The sequence below is a fragment of the Drosophila erecta genome, unplaced genomic scaffold, assembly GCF_003286155.1.
Source record: "Drosophila erecta strain 14021-0224.00,06,07 unplaced genomic scaffold, DereRS2 tig00000055-arrow-pilon, whole genome shotgun sequence".
In the NCBI taxonomy this organism is placed as follows: domain Eukaryota; kingdom Metazoa; phylum Arthropoda; class Insecta; order Diptera; family Drosophilidae; genus Drosophila; species Drosophila erecta.
This window is the reverse complement of record NW_020825200.1, coordinates 12,361,234-12,383,173: the sequence shown is the minus strand read 5'-3', so window position 1 is coordinate 12,383,173 and position 21,940 is coordinate 12,361,234. Positions and strand designations below refer to the sequence as shown.

General features: G+C 42.0%; 2 protein-coding genes across 3 annotated transcripts; one reads left to right on the top strand and one right to left on the bottom strand.

Annotated features, from left to right (window-relative positions):
• Positions 1–14,075: 14,075 nt before the first annotated feature.
• On the top strand, positions 14,076–15,182 carry LOC6542083. Its single transcript, XM_001969605.3, has one exon. The coding sequence runs from the start codon at positions 14,090–14,092 to the stop codon at positions 15,104–15,106; it is 1,017 nt and encodes a 338-aa protein (XP_001969641.1). The 5' UTR covers positions 14,076–14,089; the 3' UTR covers positions 15,107–15,182.
• Positions 15,183–16,210: 1,028 nt separating this feature from the next.
• LOC6542302 lies at positions 16,211–21,603 on the bottom strand. Of its 2 annotated transcripts, XM_026979306.1 has the most exons (9): positions 21,390–21,603; positions 20,523–21,085; positions 20,074–20,193; positions 19,752–19,839; positions 19,238–19,644; positions 18,343–19,046; positions 18,106–18,276; positions 17,889–18,042; positions 16,211–17,821 (listed from the first exon to the last, which is right to left on the bottom strand). In XM_026979306.1, the coding sequence occupies exons 2-9, from the start codon at positions 20,895–20,897 to the stop codon at positions 17,276–17,278; spliced, it is 2,565 nt and encodes an 854-aa protein (XP_026835107.1). In that variant the 5' UTR covers positions 20,898–21,085; positions 21,390–21,603; the 3' UTR covers positions 16,211–17,275. The 2 variants fall into 2 exon arrangements, with proteins under 2 accessions (XP_026835107.1, XP_001969640.2); XM_001969604.3 differs by having other exon boundaries at positions 20,523–21,603.
• Between the last annotated feature and the right edge of the window lie 337 nt (positions 21,604–21,940).

Genomic DNA, 21,940 nt, shown 5'->3' with positions numbered 1-21,940 from the left:
TTAATTTAATTTCATAATACTCAATTAATTGATAAATCTATCAATCTATATACATACATATATCAAAGCAGTGGGAACACATTAATGTAAATTTTTTTGCATTTGTCAAATGAAAAACAGAATAAGGGAATGAAATTGTTGCTCGGTAATTTCCAGCTGAGTTTTTATTTCAATAAACAAACAAAAATGTGGCTACACGTAGAAAATTCTTACTTCATAAAACCACAAATATTTCAAACTTATAATATTCCTTTAAAGGCATACCTTTTGGATATTTATTTTCACATACATTTTATACAAATTGTTAAACATTTGAAATGTAAGAAAACACAATTAAGAGCCCTAGAATTTATTGTATTTATATATTTATTTTATACTTTTCTGTTTTTGTCAACATTTATTTGTTTTTTTGTGTGAACCGCTTATAAACATTTAACAAATAGGAAAGCGATAATGTTTTCTGTACGCCGCAAGATAAGTGCGACGTCAATTGAAGCCTGCACATTTTTTCTCCACATTTAAATTGTGTTTGCGGTAGTTAATTATGTTTTACAGCTAATGGCGAAATGTCAAAATAATTAAAATGCCCACAACAGCTCAGCAGTGAAAACTGACCAGCCGAAGGTGTACATATTCGTAATATATGTAGAACGGAGTTTCATATACGAGTATTCAGGGCATAATTGACAAGCGGTTTTCAACTGTCAGCGGCGATTAAGGTGCAAAGCCGCTTAACGATAAATTAAATATAAATATATGCGCTGTAAGTTACACCATTGTCACTCTAATTGACTTTGGTTGCAGCATTGGTTTAATAAAATTTAATAAATTTGTTGATAAACTCCAGGACCGTTATGTAACGTGTTCTGTGGGCAAGCGAAGCAAATGCATTTAACTGACGATTGCCAATGTATTTAATGAAGCGGCCCCAATGTACGCAACTAAATTGGAATGAGAAATTTATTATTAATAGACAAATGCGACTAAAGCGGCGGAATTCAAAACGTTTTGTAATTAGCCAGTTGGAGTGATGCGCCCAAACATAAAGGCACACGCAAAAAAGTTGGATAATTACACGGAACGAATACAAGTTTATAATTATATATTAAAATCTAATTAAATTAGCTGTCTGGCAGGCAATTGTCAAGCCGAACAATTTACTAGGATTTGAATGGAGTGGGCGCATAAATGGGTTTGCACCCATTGACCGGCAAAGAGGTCGAAATATTACGCGCCAATGACATCACATACTGAAATGAGCATTTCAATAAATCACAGAAGCAATTAAACCATTTGATTGCACTTTACGCTTCGCAGAAGTTAGAATTACATATATTTTACTGCATTTTTATATTTTCTATGCGTTAAGTTTGTAAGGTAAACGCCAAAATATTGCCAGTCTCATGTATAGTTTTGAAAAGTGGTCCATCTGTTATTCTAATACTTTGAAAAGCAACTAGCAGTTGCGCTTCCAATCCTATAAAGTATTTATATTCCTAATCAGGATCAGACAAGAAACTATAATTCATGCAGATTCTAAGCTGTGCAAGCTTGATTCAGAACATTGCCCACCACACCCACTAGCTGAGTAATGGGTATCATATAGTCGGGGGATTCCAACATAGCGTTCTCTCTTGCTTCAAAATGCCAATTATGACATTGTCTGAAGCCCAGCTAGTTGGTAAATAAATTGCTGATTTAAGCAGTCAATATTTATAGTATTTCGCTTACCATTTCGGTTGAGACAACTGAAGTCTTTGGCTAATTGCCGTCAGAGTTCATTACCAATGCCCTCCAACTTTCTTAAGTGCTACATATGTTTGTGCATTTATGCCAGTCTCATTAGCATAGTGATATTGATTTTCCGGTTAACCATCAATCAACAAAACGTTAGACACACAGGCCCCAGATTGCTATGCAATTGAGGCTCCAAACCGCAGCACGCCATGCTCGAATGCCTTAAAGCGCCTGTTGGCATGCAGCAATTTATGTGCACATATCTTGTGTGTGTAGGAGGCTCCAAGGATGCGTGGAGGTGGATCCTTCGCCCAGAAGGGAGCTGCGCTGAAGGCAGAGCCAAATTCGTAGCTCGATGTCCTTGCGCGACCATTGCTTCTCGATAAACAATTATGCCAGAGCTTCGCACAGCCAACCGAATTCACAGAACGTCGAGAACAATTAACGTCTGCCCAGATGTCCCTAATTAACTATTAGGCCGAATACTTACCATCCCAATCATAATATGTGAGTATTGCAGACAAAACCCATAATGAACAGAGATTAAGTCACTTGAATTCAACAATTGACTAGCGCACAATCGATTTAACTAAATCAATTGCATATTTCACGCTTAAAACCTCTTTCAATCCATTTAACAAAATTTGATATATTTATTGCGTAAATCTGGTAAATAACATCTCAATTATTAGTTATCTATTTTAAAAATAGCTTGAATACATTTGAATCATTTTTAGCATATGAAATAAATGATAGAACTATTAATAATATATCCAATATCAATAAAATATGAAATAGTTAAAGAATTCAGTCATTCCTTGACACTTCCTAAAAGCTTGATAAATGTTGTAGGTTTTTATTAACAGACTTATTTTTATAGCTATTGGAAATAGTTCTTGCTAGATAACAAGCTAAAACTTTCAGTTACAAACTTTTTAAATTTCATCGAGCATTCCAAGTTTAATTTAAAAGATACCGCACAGATATGTGTAAAGTTGTTTATGCCACAAATATTTCCCACATAAGCTGCCAAATCGCTAAGGATAAGTTACCACGGCTAAAGTGGCACCAGCAACTTGCATTGATTTCCACCCAGACGCACCCTGTCCTCCAGTTACTCTGAATCTGGATCCGCATTCCCACCCCATCTTCCGCCCAATTCTTCGAGTCAAAGACACAATCAAGTCGCCTGAACTTGGTATTGCATTCGTTGACTGACTTCCGCTCTATTTGCTGCGACAAAGTAATAGTAAAATTTCATACTTCCGCAGAATCTGTGTTATCCGTTGGTTCTTTGCTTCACACGCAAAGTTCCTGGTTCTGGGGCTGGGGCTGGGGCTGGTGCCACGCCCACATTTTTGTGCCATCGACCGCCCTCTGGCTTCAGTCGCTTGTCGCATATTTTGTGCTCGCTCAATTATACGCTAAAATGAAGCTGCTTTTCAAGTCGCAGCCGGAGGCCAACGTCAGTCCAACAGTCCAAGCCCCAGCAATCCCGGCCATCCTCGTCCGACCCATTTTCCCTTCCCTACCCAACCAATCCCATCCCAACCCAACCCAACCCAGCTCATCTCAACCCATTCCATCCCATGCAACCAAACTTCTTCGCATTCCGACTGCAGCCCTTACCCATGCGATTTAACTGTTTGGTTTTGTTGGCATTTCATTTAAGCGCAGCAGCATATTTTGTTGCCATTGTTTGCAGTGCGTCCGCATCCGCATTCAGTTCGGGGAGCACCCATACCATCTCATGCCCATTCCCATTCCCATCCCCATTCCATTCCCAATCTGAATCCCCAGGAGGAGCGACATGGGCTGGCCCGCTGTTTCGCAGCTTATTTGGCGCAGATTTGGCGGGAATGTAAATCAGTTATTGATAGCCCAAGTAATGAACGATTTGCATTTGTGTTTGATCTTGTGATTCTGTTTTGCCATTGAAAGTTTGTTAAAGACTTGTGGGAATAACAAAGGAGTTGGTTTTAAACTGAGAATATTTTACATTGCTATTTCCGGATATTCAACTCAGTGGCTGCCATTTATTAAAGGTGTATGTTTAGAAAGCAGCTCAGAAAGTGCCTCAGATATATGGATATTTAAATATTTATGCCTTCATTTGTAATATTCTTGTACTATAATTTACCAAGATTTATAATTTAAGAGCTTTATTGTTACTTATAAATGGCCTTCAATCGCTGTTGAATCATATTAATAGACAGAAGGTATTAGAGGAGTATTTACAAACTCATACAATGCGATACAAGCCAACTTTAATCCGAAATTGTGTATTTTAAAGCGCTCGAGCTTATCTTGTTGCTGAACCGAATACTTAGCAAATCCACCTGCACGAAAAACATCTCATTACGAAATCCGCTAAGTCAGTTGTGCGGCAGGAGAGGCAACTGCAACCTGCAACCTGCAACTGGTACATCAAAGAAATGTGTCAACTCAGACATGGTCTGTCCGTGGAAAACGAGAACGCCGGCGAAAGTTTGCAGAGGAAACGCTGCGCCAAAATTGGGCGCGGGGCAAAAAGCAGGATGCATGGCCATATGATGTATACGCCGTGTGTACTCACTCCTGGCTGCGGAAGAACAAAAAGCGAAGGAAGGACGACCCTTGACACGTGGACAGCTACTGGCACAGGTGGAGGGCAGGTATGTGGGGGGCAGCAACTGACATTGAGTGTAATATGCCAAACGCAAGCCAAAGCCAAAAACCTCCTGCCACCGCGTTCAACCGTTGCTTATGCGACGAGTGGGGGAAAAAGGGTAAAAACGTGTTGCACACACGCCCTGGCAAAAACTTTAACTACTTTTTCGATTGTTTGTAAAATGCAAATGTGTCGCCTGTTCCCCACGAATCGCTTCCAACCAGAACAGGCTATATCTGTTATTCACACAATATTATTCCTTTTTGCACTGCCTAGCACCTTTTGGCACCCATTGTTTCTGCCCACTGGGATAAATCATAGTTTAAGCGAAACACGCACTCTATTCTAATCTTCTGCTTATATTCTTCTATTTTATGTCCTGTTTTATTTGCTTAAAATATAATAATAATTTATAATAATTTATAAATACCTAATTATTGAAGACCTTGTTGCTAAAGTACTAAAAAAGGTGCGAAATGTGATAATCCTATTAGTACAAGCAAAATATATTTAAAACTTTTACAACCAAACATATTTTTTCTTTCCCTAAGCCTTCTCCCAATTGACGAATCTAGGCGAAGCTGAAAAAAGAGGCGTCTCCTAATTATAATCAGCCCAAGGCATGAAGGCTCATCATTGCAACCATCTTAGTCGGCAGCAAACATCAATCAGTCTGCAGGCACTGAGCCGCACTGTCAATCGCTTTCCGCAGACAAGTAGGCAGCTATTTGCGCAAAGATGCATATATTCCTGCCTTTTGATATGCACATATCTACGCCAATCTGTACATACAACCATATCGAAGGCACACAGACTAGTTCCCGCCAATTATGGCAGCTTTGATCATCAATCAAGGCGCACAGTAGCGGGCGTCAAACGATTGACCCCAAAGAAGCAGACATCGCCGAATCAGTTGGCCTCGAACTCATAGACCACGGTCTCAAGGACTTGGGGGCGCCGGCATCCCTAGAGCGTGTGTGCAAATTTTTGACAGCTGCCAAACAAACGTTGCACATTAACAGCAATTGCTTTTAAATTGATTGATTTGCCTGGGCGAGGAGATGAGACGCCACCGACGCCAAAGACGCCGACTGCCCACTAAATGGGTGTGTGAGCGTGGCAGTGCACATGCAAACATTAGCAGGACGTGCAGGACGAGCAGGACGTGCAGTCCTGCCACTGACAGAGCGACCTGATTGCATCCCGCCCACCTCCACCCAAAAATCCACCGATAGCAGCCGCACCACTTCGCTCAAGCAGCTCTTGGCAAACAAAATATGATTGCTCGCAATTAGGCGCCACGATTTTGGCAGGCTTCAAAACAGACCGCGCCAGTAACACCCCCACTGTGGGTGGTGCAATTTCCCGAAACAACCGGCAGGCGCATTAAATAAGAAATTTTCCAAAAATTTCCCCACAACACGCCAAAAACTAATTAGCCGCCGCCTGACCCACGGCTGCACTTTCATCTGCAGTCGAATGCTAATGAGGATGGGCTGCGAATGAGGAGGTCCTGCCGAGGGAGCTTTGCGGTGGCTTTTTTCCGCTATCTGTCAAAATCCTGCCACAACAGCCAGACAAATATAATCCAATGGTTAATCAGGGTATTTTAATCGAGCTGCTTTGATTTATCACTTGCTGCAGTACGCAATTTAACGAAATTATTAGTATGCGCCATACTTTTTATGTCTTTAATACAAAATAAGCTCTGCAATTGGTGATTTATGACCAGAACAATGGGCAGATAATATTTCTTTAACTTGCTATAGTTTCAAAAAACAAGAATTTTGCTGTTTAAATAGCCAAACTGCGTAATTTGTTTGATTTTTGTTTAATAACTTAAGTTTGTGGCTTTAAACACTGCCTGCTGACGCGAGTTCATCAAAGTTCAGCCTAACGATTTTGGTAAATAAGTGATGATTTCCGGTGGCATTAATGCTGAAAAGGATGCAAGCCCTCAATTCTGGCCCAACGCACTTTTAATCAACAAACTGTTGATGCAGCAGCGGCTCCATTCGGCTCAGGAATCAACGCCTACCGTTGCCACGCCCACAATGGGGGCCACACAATGCAGCAGGGCATCTGAAATTGCCAATTTTACCCTATCGACAGTTTTCAGAGCAATCAATTTCGATGCAAATGCACTTGTACTTGAAGACTCAATGAGTGAGGCAGGAGTCTTTCTGCCACTGGTGAATGGCCACCGACTGAACAATCTTGGTAATCAACATGATTAAATGCTTTAATCCTGCTTCGCTGCCCTTGGAATTCCAAATAGTTCGTTGCTAGAACTTGAAGAATCCATTGAAATCACTAGGGTTCTAAATGTTACAATGCAGGTGTTCAGAAATTAAATTTATACAACTCAAAAACCCGATTTGTACTCAATAAAACGTTACTGCTCATCTAACTTACTCACCACATGACCTTATAGCCACTTATTAATATATTTTTTAAGCCTATTAAAACAAGGAGGAAAGCAATAATTATTCCCTTATTTATGCTCAATTGTTTATGACCGGTTCTGTTCTGTCTGGCAGGGAACTTGTACGTGTTCGTGTGAATTGCATCAAACTTATGCGCATTCATTTCATGCCTCGTCCCATTCCGGCCAACATGATGCCATTTAAATCGCGCTTTAACTTAATTTTTATTGTTGTTGTGATTTCAAGCCCGCCGAACCGCTCGACCACCATCACCATCACCAACGTCCTCGTCAGCATCATCATCGTCCGTGGAATGTGTGGATTGCATTTTTATTTTAATTAAAAAGTCGTCATCACAAAGCGAATCGGCCGAGACCATTCCGCGTTTCAAGTGGCCATCGTCCGATGCCAAATGTATTTACGGCTTCATTTTGTTCGATTGTTTGTTTCCCAGCTCTTTTGAGATCCATCCAGTGCGTTAGTCAATGGTCAGGTCTCTCCATTCGCATATTGATCAATTAAAGCGACTTCGGTCTATAAATCCTGATGGTAATCCTGATAATTTCACATATATGTATTTAAACTGATTACAGTGCGGAAAACGTCGTATTGCAATTTAGTGCAGATGGTCGAAAGAGTTTTAGTTGTTTCAGTGAAGTGCACTTATAATTTTACGCCGCACCTAAAATGTTACAAATTATTTTTAACAAAATGCCTATTAATATTTTGCCCTATAAATGTGTTATTTTAAATTAAATGAAGCTCCTTCACGAATATTATCCGAGTTAAGCTTAACATTAAATTAAGACTCCACTCAAATAACACTGTAGCTCAACACGTACTCAAAATTAACATTAAATTAAGACTCCACTCAAATAACACACCAACTCAAGTGAGAATTTCTTAACATTTCAACTCATTTTCTCTTAATTCAAGTGAAGAGCGGCTTTTTGGCTCAATGTTTGCATTTGAGCACCTTTGCGGCAACTCAGAGTTGAGTTGAAAAAAGGAGCTCTCAGCTTGCAACAGGACTCAAAGACCGAATCGAGAAGATGAGTTTCCACTCCACGCATTTTCCATACCGAATCTGCATAACAGCTTGCGTTTTCAGTTTTCCGCACTAACACTTGCACGCGCTGGAAAATTATGGCGCTCACACACACGCGTACAATGCAGCACAATGAAGTGCATGCATGGGTGAAGGTGAATAAAAAATTGTTGCAATTTGCAATGATTTATGATTTTGATAAATTCTCTTCGGGTGACTTTATTATTTTCCTAATAATGATCTATGGCAATGCATAAAGCGGGTATTAAAATCTGCGGTGTAAAAGGTTCAGATGATCCAAAGGTTGAACACTAAAAAATCCTACTAGCCTCGACTACCCTGTGCAAGGGTATTAATAAGGATCTTCAGCAAAATTGGAAACACAACTAAATGCATATATATATGTAATTACCTTGTCGGAAAACCCAGTGGGTGGCTTGCCAAAAGTATAACAAATTTATTGATGCAAAAAGTTTGGCATGTCAGCAAAAAATATTCGAGGGCACACAAAAAAAGAAAAGTGCAATAAAAACAAAAGGAACAGGAGCTACACATAACTAATGAACCATTTCAACTTCAACCCAAGAAAATTTTCAAAAACGCCATAGCAAAAAGAAAAAAAATTAAATTCTTGATTTACTTCCAAAACTGTAGCATACCATACATTTAAATATTATTTTATTCAAAGTAATATTTTATTATAATATAATATAAATATCCACACTTCATCCTTTTCAAATTACCTTTGGAATATTTGTGCACGTTTTTTACAAGAAATGGTAAAATTCATGAATTATTTCTGTTCGCAAGAGTATACAAATCCCACTTTGAAAACTTGTCCACTTCTAGGCGAAAATTACGAGTTAAATAGCGCAGTGCTAAGTGAAAGCAACCCCAAACTAACAACGCGAAAACCAGGCAAAATAGGCAAGCATAAAACCGACAAACTGGCCAATTTCAAAGCAAAAAAAAAATATAATACCAATCATGGATTTGGGCAACCGAAAACTGGATGGCGCTGCCCTTATCTAGAACCTTTAAATTCAATCAAATCATCGACTTATAAATATTGTTGGTTGATTAATTTTCAATCCGTAAAACCAATTATTCAAAAGCTCACATGATTCGATTGACAGAAAGTGCAGAGTATGAGACAAAAATTCATATGTAGTTCAACCGAAATTTGGATCCTGACCAGGACATTTGGCATGTCAACATAATTGCCTCTAACTTTTCGTTTTTGCCGTCCAAAGCCGTTTACTTGGTACAGAATTTGGGTGTCCGGTGTTTTTCCGTTGCGAGCTGAACCATTTTACATGGGCCAACTAATTTGGTTTGTACAAAGTTTGATTATATTTTTGGGGCCAAATAGTTGGTGCTAGGCGGTGTTTTTGGCTGCTTTCTGGCTGCTTTGTTTTGCGTTAGCTGTGTTGATTTATTCAGCACAATTAAATGCCAACGCAGTTGTCTGCACTTGCTAATTTAATTAGCGGCCTTCATGGGACTCCATTCTGAGAATATTTTACCACTATTCTGTTCGTGTCCAGTTCATGACCGTTTGACAGTCGTATATTTTCGTAGGCAAATAAGTCCAATTTATTCGATGCTGGCACATACATAATGAGCAGATTTCAAAATTGTCCTGTCTATCGAATCTAAGTGCTGTGATACCTATGTTGCACACAGCAAGTCAATTAAGTCATTTTTATACTTATACTATAAGTATGGTTTCTTCTGAAAGTTAGGTTTTATTAAAATTATGAGCAAAATGTATTGAATGTATGCATTTGCCACAAAAGAGGCCTTCGAGTACTGAGAATAATTTGAATTTCTTATTATTATTTCACTATCTTGCGAACGACATTGTCGATCGACGTGCACTTTCCATTTTCAGCAATTTAATGAACGAATTTCAATAGGAGGGTTGGGTCCACGGGGAAAATCATATATCGGGGAGGACTTTTAATATTAAATTCGCACGCACACAATGCATGCGTTTGCTTTTGTCACACACAGATACGCAGGCTCACCCACATCCAAAGGATTCGAAGGATGCACGCACACAAACGCCCACATATGGAGGCGTATCGGAGGTCCTGCAGACTCGACAACCACGTCGGCTCAGCTGCCTGGACTCGTGGGCTGATTAAAACAGATTTATTGCTTTAAATGTAATTTACATAAAAATCAGACAATAAGTTCTGCAGAAAACGTTGGCAAACGGAGGTTTTCACTTTGCAGGGGGAATACATTCGAAGCTCGCCCAAAAATTACTTCACTATACGCATTCAATAAATAATTTCAATTTGAATATTTAATTTTCACATTCGTGCGTTCATGGATTAATTAATCCCTCAAAATATTTACATATGCTATTATATATGGTGCATACGCCACGTATGTAATCAATCTAATTAGCTACAGTTCTATTAATGGACACTTCTCTGCATATGGAAACATAGGACTGCTTTCCCTAACCGAAATTATAATGTAGCGCTCAAATCTATTCAACTAATGATAGGACCAAAATCCCTGTGATGTGTTGGTAGAAAGTTTATCTTGTTTCAATCAATTGTGTAAAATGAATAAATAAACTATGCGTGCAGCTCCTAAAATCCCTGCATCGCTTGGAGTAGCAACATGATTACAGTTACTTTTAATTATATAAATTAGGTACACTTCCCTCTTATTTAACGAATTAATTTACTCCCAGCTTTTGTGTCAGCAGATCGCTTGCCGAAATTTCCTGGATGAAGGCAGGTGAATAAAGGAATGGCTCCTGCGGCTGGCCGCATATGTGGGCCAACTTAGTGGCAATAAGTTAAATTAGCATAAACTTAATTAGCATAAGAGTGCTGGGCCAACTGGGAGACGGTAGATAGAGAGACCAGGTGGGTGGTTCCCGCCCACTCTGCATATATTTCACTGCAAATCCGCAGCGCATTAAAAGAAAACACGTGGCAAAAAAAGAGCTTGCTATACTATATGCAAGTATAAAATAAAATGCACAGCAAAACAATGAAGGCAGCAGGGGCAGCATTTTCGAGTCTGGGGATTGTGCCAATGAAGTAACGACCGCACACACAGATACAATGTTGCCCAGCTCGTAGGTTGGTGGTTTGGATTGCAGAATAGCAGGATGGCGGGATGGCGGGATGGCGGGATGGCGGGATGGCAGGATGGCACTGCGCTAAGTGACTGCTGTTATACATTTAGCCGGGGCTGATGGGATTGTGCCGCGCGATACGAAGGAGCAGATATGGCCAGAGATACGTGCAGAGTTGGAGTAGAGAGTGCGAATGGCCACCTCATATGCGCTGAACAAATGTACAAATGTACTCCAGTGGACTACACAGCTGCCACCTGGCGCCGCCACCTGATCCCCAAAGCGGCCAGGAGCGCGACAAGATAAAAGCTGGCGCACTAAATCTGCTGCTATGTGCGCCACGGGAACCAGTGGGCAACCTTCCACGGCAGCTCCAATTCTCGCACTGCTCCTTTCGGCCGGGCCACGCTGCGTATGAGCAATGCTTGGCGCGTTAAGTATACGTATTTGTTTGTCCTAAAGGATTTGGCCAAACAGGCCCACATCATGCTCGCCTGCATATGCAAAATAATGCGCTCGAAAATTTTCCACTCGTTGCACTCACTTAGAGCAATGGTATTTTAGGAAAATATGCAAGTGCACTCAGTGCTTTTATGCATTTCATTCTGATTTCATGGAAAGTTATGTTTATCGTGCTCTGTGAATGAAGCAAGTGCACGGAATTGGGAAAAAATATATTTCCATGCCAGGTAAGGAAAATATTAATCTATTTTAGCCATATTACGATAATTGGTCGTACAAATAATTTTGTGCAGATTGTTCGGTTTTTATTTAATCATGTGCAAAAACGTGCAATACATTTTGCAGGCCCCTAAAGCTCGATGGCCATCATTAATGCAGCCATTATTTCGCATATTTTGTACTTTTTATTTATTTCATGTATCTCTCCTTATCGGAGGCAGGCCTGAAAGGGGGCCAAGTTAATTTCAGAGAACACTTTACGTGCTGCAATTTGGAGCGTTTCAGTTGCATTCGGACCCGGGCCAGCAGCACATTTGGTAAGCAATAAATTGACCCGCCAGCCGACGCCATCATCTACTTTAAAAGCATTTGTTGCCACACCGCCACCACACCGCCACCAAAGCCCGGTCGCCGCGCCCCCAATCAGCAGCACTTGGAGCCATCCGCCGCCCCTTGACCTCCCAGAATCCCCTCCAGCTGCCAGAGCGCCATACTCGAAGCGGCGACGACGCTAAAAAGATACCGGAAATGTTACAGGAAACAAAATGACTTAATGGCCGCGATTGCAGCGGCATGGAATCGTTTCAGGCATCCTCCTGATCCTGCTCCTTCCATTTTCCTCCACGCTCCTTGGTCGACAGCCTGCTGGCATTCATGGAGGTTGCCGAGGTCAGCAGAACAGCATAAAGGAAAGCCATGTGCTGAATGGATGCCCTTCTTCAGGCCGCCGTTTTTCATACACATATTTTACAAGTATTTCAAAAAACCATCGTTATTATTTTAAATAAATAAATGCATAGGCCCCTTTTAAGTCACAGCAAAATGCAAGTATTTATTTTTAAGTATAGCCAGCTATAGAGCTCAAAGAATATCTATTATAAATTCCCTATTCCCTATTCTAATTAAATGCTTACTATGTGTAAGGCAAATATGTTCTACTAAAGTGAAGAGATATTTGTGAAGTATGCCTGATATAAAGTGGAGTCCTCCTTTAAATCGAGCCGAAGATGAGCGTGATCTGCCAAAGGCAAGTTACTGTCCATCCGACCCGACCAGAACTGATTCCTTAAACAGGTAATTGCCATTGGGGCATCATTATCATAAGCTAAACAGAACTGAATGCTATTGAATCGGTTTTGAGGTTTGACTTTCGTTTGAGGTGAAACCTATTTCTAATTAAATTAATTAAGCGAAGCGAGAATATGGCAAGTATGCGAGCCAATTAGTGGAAAATGCAAAATTAAATGGCTGATGTCTGTGCACTGAGGAGACTGGGAGGGGGCGGCATGGGCGGAAAAACAGCAAGGAAAAATGGCAGAAGACCAGAAGACCGTGTGATCGCTCAGCCAACCCATTGTCCTTGTCCACGGAGCACTTTGTTGGCCACTCTGGCAATAATTGCGTTGAGACATGTAAGCTTTTGTTTTGCAGTTAGGCGTGTGGCTGTGCGACAAAGTTAATGACAGCATAATTAAACAAAACTAACAGCAGACTAATAAAATGTTCATAGTGCACGTCAAGGCCTCGCCACATCAGCACCCCATCACCTCACCACCCACAGTGCCCTCTCCATATCTCTAAATGCACATACATACTTACGAGTATACACCTGGCGAGCATTCATGTGGGTGTGTGTCAACGTTTGTCAAGCGACAATTAAAGTCATAATAAAGGCATGCTAAAGACAATTATTATGTGTACGTCCTGCCAGGCCGCCCAAAAAGGACCTCCCCATCCCGTTAGTAATGCATAAAGTTCGCCACAAAAGGGTTTAACCTGAGCGTAAACATGCGCTCCTTTGTCTCGCAGGCATATAAATTTCAAAATTAAAGCAGAGTTTAACCTTTGTCCTTGTGCAAATGCACGATGGGGCTATAGCCACCTGCGATTGTGTGAGGCCCGCATAAAGAGCCTTTAGTTTTAATGCACGCGAAATTGACTTATTTGATTTATTTTCACAGTTTAAGCCAGGGGGTTTTATGTTAAGCATGTTTTAAGCAGAGTGCATTTCGGGAATGTGCCAGCAAAAAAGTTATGTTGTATTAAACTTTAAATTCACCTTCTGCCTGCAATTTTCTTGATTGAGTACTGTACTTGGCTACAAAATAGTGCTGTGTTTGAATTGGGATTTTCAAGGTGTATTGTTTCTTTGTTCCTCACACTGAGAGAACATCATACCATTTTTTTTAATTTCACTCAAGTGATGTGACATGTTTTCTTTGCAGAAATGGGCTGAGAGCTTTCTTTGAAAAGTTATCCAACCAGCATGCACTATTCGCTCATAATGGAAAGCGGCTGATTAAATATTAACTAATTTTGTAAAATGCCGGCCTGCTCCAATATTGAACTAGTCAGCGAATGTATTTGCCCAAGCGCACGTAGCCGAGATATATAAAAGGTGGTCCAGGGTGCGGAATGATTAGGCTATCCGTCGACCGACGATGCATTCGACCAAGTCAGCCGTGCTCCTGCTCGCCTTGGCCATCAGCGCCAGCTGCGTGGTGGCCACACCGCATCCGGAATTCTTGGATGACATCTTTGACGCCCTCAACAGGACTGGGCAGCACATCATCAGCGGGTTTTTGGATGCCACCAAGAATGGTACGGCCATAGCTGAAGAGTTCCTGGACAACATAAGGAATTCCTCTGCCCAGTACTACAACGAAACGCTGGAGTTTGCCCAGAAAATCGAAGATGCAGTTCATAGAGCCGCCACCGAGGGAATCACCGACTTCTCCGCGGCTCTGGGAGCTGCCATCGACGTCTTGCACCAGGAGATTGATCGGCAAAGAAACGTCTTGCAGCGAAAGCCGCTTAAGGATGCCCTCGCAAGACTGCAGGCCATCCAAGCCACCGTAAACGATCTGGAAAATGCCGTGAATGACCTCAATGATGAGATAGACGAGAAGAAATTACAGTATTCCGCCATAATCCAGGAGAAGTGGATCCAGTGGGCTGACGCCCAATTGGAGCGAGTGGATGAGCAGACGAATGGAGTTGGCACCGAGGAGGCCGAGGAGATCCTTGATGAGCTGCTCTCCCGGTATTCCGGATATCTGCACAGCTGCTTGGAGGAGTTGCAAGTGCAGAAAGCCTCGTATGAGCAAAATGTCCATGAGGCCGTCGTCAAATACCACAATGCCACCAACAATCTAACCGCTGAGGTCAGGCTCTGCCTCCAGTCCAACCTCAACTTCCTGTCCTGCCGTAATGGCATCAATAGGGCGCTACGCGTCCTCTCCTCGGCTCCCGCGGACTTGATTGCCCTGAAGCTTCAAGGCATCCGAGTGCGGGCCAGCGGCCTGAATGCCAGTGGATGTGTGGGTCAGACCCTCGCCGAGCACGAGCTGGAGAAGCCCAACGTAGAGCGCGAGCTGGATGATATCATCGCACGATACCAGGACGAGCAGGAAGGTTCTAGCTCTGGAGAGGAAACGAGCACCGCGATCGTATCCTAGTAGAAATATTCACCATGTACTTTTAGGTGTCGGGTAGGTGCAGCAAAATAAATTACTCGTTAGTGCAACTAAATTAGATATGGTTTTCCTTGGTGTTTCCTAATGAACAACGCCAATCTTCTCCACAAAATTGCATACCTTTTAACAGGACTATACCAAGGAATCTACCAGATAAAATGTAATGTCCACATACCGATTAACTTAATAAATGAAGCAACACATTTTCTGCGGTTGCTGGCGCTTTCAAATTAAATAAAATTTCACATTTTTTTTCTCCAGTTAAGACTCGACAGCCGTTGCAATTTAAAGACATGAAGCTTCAGTAGATTAAGTATTTAAATGAATTTTGATTTGTCAATTAAATAAGGGTGCTAAGCAATATAGTGACGGAAAATGAAACTAACTTGAACTCATAGCATCTCCCCTCCTTACAAATGAACTGAGTGAATTCCCCTTAAAAGGACTTCCCCAGCTTTTATAAACGTAAATTGTGGTATACCTAAAGTTACGAAGTGTATAGCTTAAGTAAATTCTCAACTTCTATAATAATGAACTTTAGTGCTTTCGTATAATGAAAAACACACAACGCGTAGTACATCGTTTATGAAAACTTTGAACTTGTATGCTTTTATATTTCTCAGTAAAAATGTGTAGCTTTACATCACATATAACAGATTCGCCATAATATTCAAATTATACACCCGTACAACTATCATACAGGACTTCCCTAGCTGTTATAAACGTAATATAGCACTATAGTACACTCTCAACTGCTATAAACATGAACTTTGTGCTTTCGTATAACAATATAAATGAAAAAACACACAACTCGTAGTACAGCGTTTATAAGCACTGAAGTTTTACGCTTTAGGTGTTGCTTTTTATCACATAAAACAGCTTCGCCATAGTATTTAAACTAGCATACATCTTTGCGATTCCCATTTATAGCTCATACGCCCTGTATACATAACTAGCATATTGCATTTATAGCTTTCAAGCCCTGTATAACAAGTGTATGATTTCCCCTTAATGAGGTTGTGAGGGGCAGTGAATGAACCACGTTAGAATAGATATTTGCTGAAATTAAACGCAAGTTTTCTATCTTAGTTTGCTTACTTGCAATTTTATTGACTTCATGTGTTTGAATAGATCTCTTTAGTATCTGAAATTGCCTCTTAATACCTATAGACCACTAAAACCGTTTTCTGTTTTCGGTTTATTATTTACTTAATAAGTATACTTTTTGTGCGCTAAGCCAAACAAAAAGTTTACGGATTTCGAAGCATTGGAAATTCGATTCAGTTTTGTGATAATACTTAACTTATCATTTCAGTTTCTGCCCATGCATAAGCCAAAAGACAAGGACCAGTAAATATGTCCCAAGCTTTTTTAGCCCACTAATTTAGAGTCTAAACGCATATCTCGAAGGAGCTTCGCCCTTACTAATTGGTAATGTTGCACTAACAGTTTGCTGGCAGAATATCGATACATATTCATTATTTTGCATGCATTTGCATTAATTTCATTTTTGTATACCTTATTGCTTATTCTACAACACGAAACAATGGCTTAGATTACATATGAATTTAGCATTAGGAATTTTCTGAATTTTGTTTAGGAATAATTTTGCATTAGGATTACCAAAATCGGGAAAACATATTTTCCAAATTAAAGAGAACAACCAAACAGTGATTAGTGATTATAATTTCGTAGTTGCTTCTATCTAGCATAGATTTAGTATTTTTTAAGTCTCACATCCCTTGTTTTATCGGGAAATATTACAAAAAATATTCTTTTGAATGCAACATATTCCTTTCCAATTTTAGGTAAATAAAGGTATTCCTCAGCACTTACATATAAATATTATGTAAAGGAATTTGAAATAATTTTCGGAACAACCAACTGGACTTTCGCTGATATCATTGGCTTGAGATCATATTGCTACAATCTTATGTTATTGCTTTTTATTGCACTTACGTTCCTTTTATTTCTACTGTGAGCAAATGAACATACTTAAATACAAAGGGTCAGTTAATTCGTTGAGCATTCTGATAATGGCCAAATGAAGTTGATAAACCGCACCGGAACACAACCAACTAAATCCTCAAACTAATTGGCACACAAATGAACCAAAAGCCCCCTTTAAATGTTTCCAGCAATGTCCCTATCTCATTGGTATTCCACCCTGGCCACGGGCACCCCCAAATCATTGATTTCGAAGACAATCAGCTTCCGTTTCTTGCGGACATTGGGCGATGGAATCGATAGCTTGGGTGCCGTCGAAGTCCTGGTCATGGTCCTTGTTGGTGTGGTGACTGGGATGGTTGGCTGCTGCTTCGTTGCCGCTCCTTTCGTTGATGCCTTCGTCGTTGTTGTGGCTGTGGCCACTCCTTTGATTAAACTCTTATTCGTTGTTACACCCAGTTTTCTCTTTTGCTCCAGCAGTTTCGGATTATCCTTTGGCTTTTCCTGGGGCTTCTCTTTAGTCTTATCGTTAGTATTTTCCTTGGCTCTCTCCTTGGTCATTTCCATGGGTTTCTCCTGGGCACTCTCCTTGGTCTTGACCAACGGTGGCAGCGCTGGTAGATCGCAACGCTGGCGCAGATGACGATACACTGCATCCACCCGCTGGACCAAGCGATTCACATACTTTGTGGTCGTTCGGTCAACAATCGAAGGCGCCTTGATGCAGTCGTTGCCTCCGAACTCGCAAACCTACAAGGAATAAAAATACATATAAATAAGATACATATTTTATTTACATTTTAGGCTACACACTGACCCGATAATGCTGCAGAATGGCCTCCTTTGGCGGCACGTTGAGGGATCCCTTGCCAGGCGCAAATTCCCAAACGAAGTGGTTGCCTGCCTCGACAACTGCCTCCGGTTTGCAAATGTACTTGGAGCGTTGCTTCTGGGGGTGCAGCTTGTATCGCCTGAGGTCATTTAGATATCAGTACGTATCATCGCTATTCCTTCTCTTTGATAGATTGATTTACCTTCGTGTTTTACGTTGAGTGACTAGATTGGCCCGTACCTTCGCCAGTTGGTCATTGCCGCCCTCTATTCCAGAACTAGCCAAGCTGTCATCCGCAAACTGGAGGTAGTAGAAGGCGTTCTGGAACGAATAGGCTCCCGTGTTGCGATTGCGGAAGCGCTGATTTAGCGATCTGAATTGGAGGAAATAGCAAACTTCGTGATACGAGGGCATCCACATATCCTTCTCTTCCACTCACCCAATGAGGTCATTTAACGTATCCGAGTAGCGCGGCACAATAAACTCGTCCAGATCCACCAGAGCCAGATACTTGTAGCGATACATGGTGCGGTAGAGGCAGTCGTTTAGGGCCGCAAAGAGTCCTTCGGTCCGAATCTCCTTCTGGCTGCGCATGCGCAGGTTCCACGGCAGGATGCTGACTGTGGGTCGCTGATACGGCGTTCTGAGAACACGGGGCGTGGCATTGTTGGCTGCCTCCGCCGGCGTCAGGGGCTCCAGATCGTGGGCGGTCAGATTTCCGGGCACCAGACCCTGTTGATAGTTCTCCAGGACGCAGGAGGCGTGTGGTCCCAAGGTGTGGTTGTAGAAGGTGAAGTGAGACACCCCCAGTAGGGCATAGAATTCCAAGTACTCCATGAGATACAGTGCCTGATCGTAGTTGAAGTGCAAGGGCTTCACGCAGACGGCTATGCGATCGGGTATGTTATCGCCACTCGGCGGAGGACGACCTGCAGGCGATCCTCTCCTAACACTCGAATTGCGCGGCGGGCTCACCACAAAGTCCGCATCCTGGTCGGTGTTCCGCAGGCTCAGCAAATTGCCCGGCGGAGCACGCAGGCGGGACACCACACTCACGAAATGAGGAACTGCCAGGGGTGGAGTTCGTACCGGGCACAGGATAAAACAGGCGCTGTACTTCAGATTCCAGTTCTCACGAATAATCTATAATGTTAGATTGGTATGAGTGCTATGAAATAACATGGAATAACCGAATGTAACCGTAACGCGTATAAAATTATATCTATATTCGGATTGCATTTCTTTGTACTTGAGTACCAGACTATCGGTGTTTCAATATCAATTGAATTTCCGTGCGGTCGTGTGGAAAACGCGAAATAAAATTAAGGGCTCACCTTGACGCGAGCCATCACAGTGGCCGAGGAGTACTTGGCACGTGCCGACGAGGAGCCCGCATCGGTGCCATTGCCAGGACTCGGTCCGTACCAGAATCGGCACCACACCCGCTCCGGTCCCCGGGTCTTGGTGGCGCCAACCACTCGCACCAGGCGCGCTCCCTCGCGCCGGTCGAAGTAGGCGGAGTAGACAAAGAATTTGAAGCGGGTGCCGTTGACAACCTGCCAGGCGCCATCGGTGGGCCGTGTGCCAAAGGGGAAGTGGGGCAGGGTCTCCTCCACCTTGTCCGGCAGCACCTGGCCCCAGGGTATGAGCGGTACATTCACGCCGAACGCTCCTGCTCCACCCCCGCCGCCGCCATTCAGAAGCATCCCGGCCAGGCGCTGGCCATCGGCGCCTGCGGCTTCTGTGAAATTGGAAAATGCATGAGACATGGGGCGTATACGTAATGTGCCATTGTCGCAGCCATCTTCTTTGTCGCCCAGCCTCAGCCTTTTGTGCCGGCGTTCTTACCTTGAATTTTCAATTTATTGTCGCGCAGCTGGACAAATCCTAATTTATTATCACTCAAAATGCTTGCGTCCAATAGGTCGTAATCGTCCTGCAATAAGCATTGGTTATTAAATTAAACTAACTGTAATATGAAATATGAAATCCCTTTACAAATGAACTAGATGTTATGAAGTTATAAAATTATACAACCAAAGCAAATTCATTGGAGTTATTCCTACCTTTCTCTCAAGCCTGCAAAACAATACCCGCCCGCTTTTTGAAACCCCAATGAACGAGTTGCGCGCTAAGTCGCCGCTGGGCTGATTTGCATAGTCCAACTTACCTTAACATTATCATAATCCGGCATCGAGTCGCCCATCCGTCCGCCCAGGCTGGCGCCGCCCCCGCCGCCCGCCCTCATCGCCAACATGCCGCTGTGGGTGCGCTCGTCGATCATGAAGACCTGCGCGAGAAGGAAGGCGGAGAAAAGTCCTTGGTCAATTTGAATTTCAAGTGGCTTTCGCGGTTTTGATTAAAATTGGTGGGCAAATGTACACTTGCAACTTAAATATGTTAATAATTTCCACCTACTTCTCTATGAACCATGCCAATTTTGCACGAGAGTCTCCGTATACTCGATTCTACTTGAAAACGAACATTTCCATTCGAAGTCTTAATATCGAACTCATTTGCTTATAATAAGTTAGTACTACAAATTATTTGATGAACACATTATTTATTTAGAAATTTGTCAATTTCAATATTTATGGTGCGGGGATAACTTGGTCTTACCTCCGTTAGAATGATTAGTCCAAAGACGGCGAAGAAGGTGATGACGATGAGGAAGCTCATGCCGGATCTTTCCCTGGTGCCCCACTGCTTCTTGCCCCGCTTCATGGTGGGGGTGAGGGATGTCCGTGCTCCGTGGTGGTGGTGCTGCTGCTGCTTCTGTTGATGCGACTGCAGCTGCTGCTGCAGCTGTTGCTGTTGCAAGTGGTGCTGATAGCAGGCGTGCGAGTGAACCTTCTGTCCGTAGGCGGATTGGTTGTGGCCCAGCAGCTGGGACGTGGAGCTGGTGGAACCGACGGAGCCAACGGAGCCAACGGAGCCAGCGGAGCCCCCCGGGGATTGCAGCTTGTACTGGGGGGGGCTCCGGCTATTCAGCATGTTGGAGTGCAGGGAGCGGGGGATTAGATTTCGGTCTCAGGGCGATACTTTTCCCTATGATTCGAATAATTTTTGAACACTCATGTGGAGTTTTTCATCTGTATGTTAACGCGTTTGCAACTTATATTATTCAATTTCTTTATGCTTGATGCATTTTCAGGGTAGCGAATTGTTTATTTGCGAACAAGCTAAGCAAAACAAATGGAAAATGGAGAGCGGCTCTTTTCAGAGAGCGGAAAAGGGAAGGAAAAGCCGTGAGCAAACGGAGATTGCGCTCTCAGGACACTTTTCCTTGCTGGCCAATTGGAAAGGAAAAATCAATAAAATCTGTGCAAATATGGGCTTGAATTATTTTCTTTAAAGCAGCTGGAGTGCTCAAAAATGCCAATTATACATCCATATCATACTTTTTCAAAGCGACTTTTGCATTCAGACGATTCCTTTTTATTTTTTCACATAGTGAGAGAATTTTAGCTATCACTTGGTTATCACCTTTTCAGTGCAAATTGTATTGCTAAGTAACTTTGATTCTTAACCACTTATCGTTATACTCTCGGATGTATCAAACTGTATTCCTAGCAGATACCGCTTTGTATGGCTTAGTTATTAATTTTTGGCATTTAAATCAACATTTTACTCGCGTCGACAACAGCAGGAAAACAATGCGGCACAGCTGAGGAGCCCAACGCGAAGGACATGCGCACAGGACATTGAACGCCAACAGATGATATCGAACATTGCCAGATATTCGCAAAAGTTGCTATCAGATAATATTTATTACTTACACTAGAATTTGTTTAATTTAAAAGCATTTACTTGCTATTTAAATATGTATTTCCGTTTCTTCGGCCGCTAGTTGTTAACTAAACAATATTTTTTATATTTATATCGCATGTTCTTGTTCTAATGTTATAATGTTTTTTATAAATTAAAACATGGTATCAGGATTTTAGAGCAAATATCTTAAAATATAAAGAAATTTTATTCATTGATAGTTTAATGATACCAATAAGCTTAATATTTAAAATGATTTTAAGGACCAT

Coding starts and splice junctions, on each gene's coding strand:
- LOC6542302 (XM_001969604.3), bottom strand. CDS start 20,897: ATGCTGAATAGCCGGAGCCCCCCCCAGTACAAGCTGCAATCCCCGGGG. Junction 18,277..18,342: donor ACGTTAAATGACCTCATTGG/GTGAGTGGAAGA, acceptor CCTCCAATTCAG/ATCGCTAAATCAGCGCTTCC. Junction 18,043..18,105: donor ACTCAACGTAAAACACGAAG/GTAAATCAATCT, acceptor AAATGACCTCAG/GCGATACAAGCTGCACCCCC.
- LOC6542083 (XM_001969605.3), top strand. CDS start 14,090: ATGCATTCGACCAAGTCAGCCGTGCTCCTGCTCGCCTTGGCCATCAGC.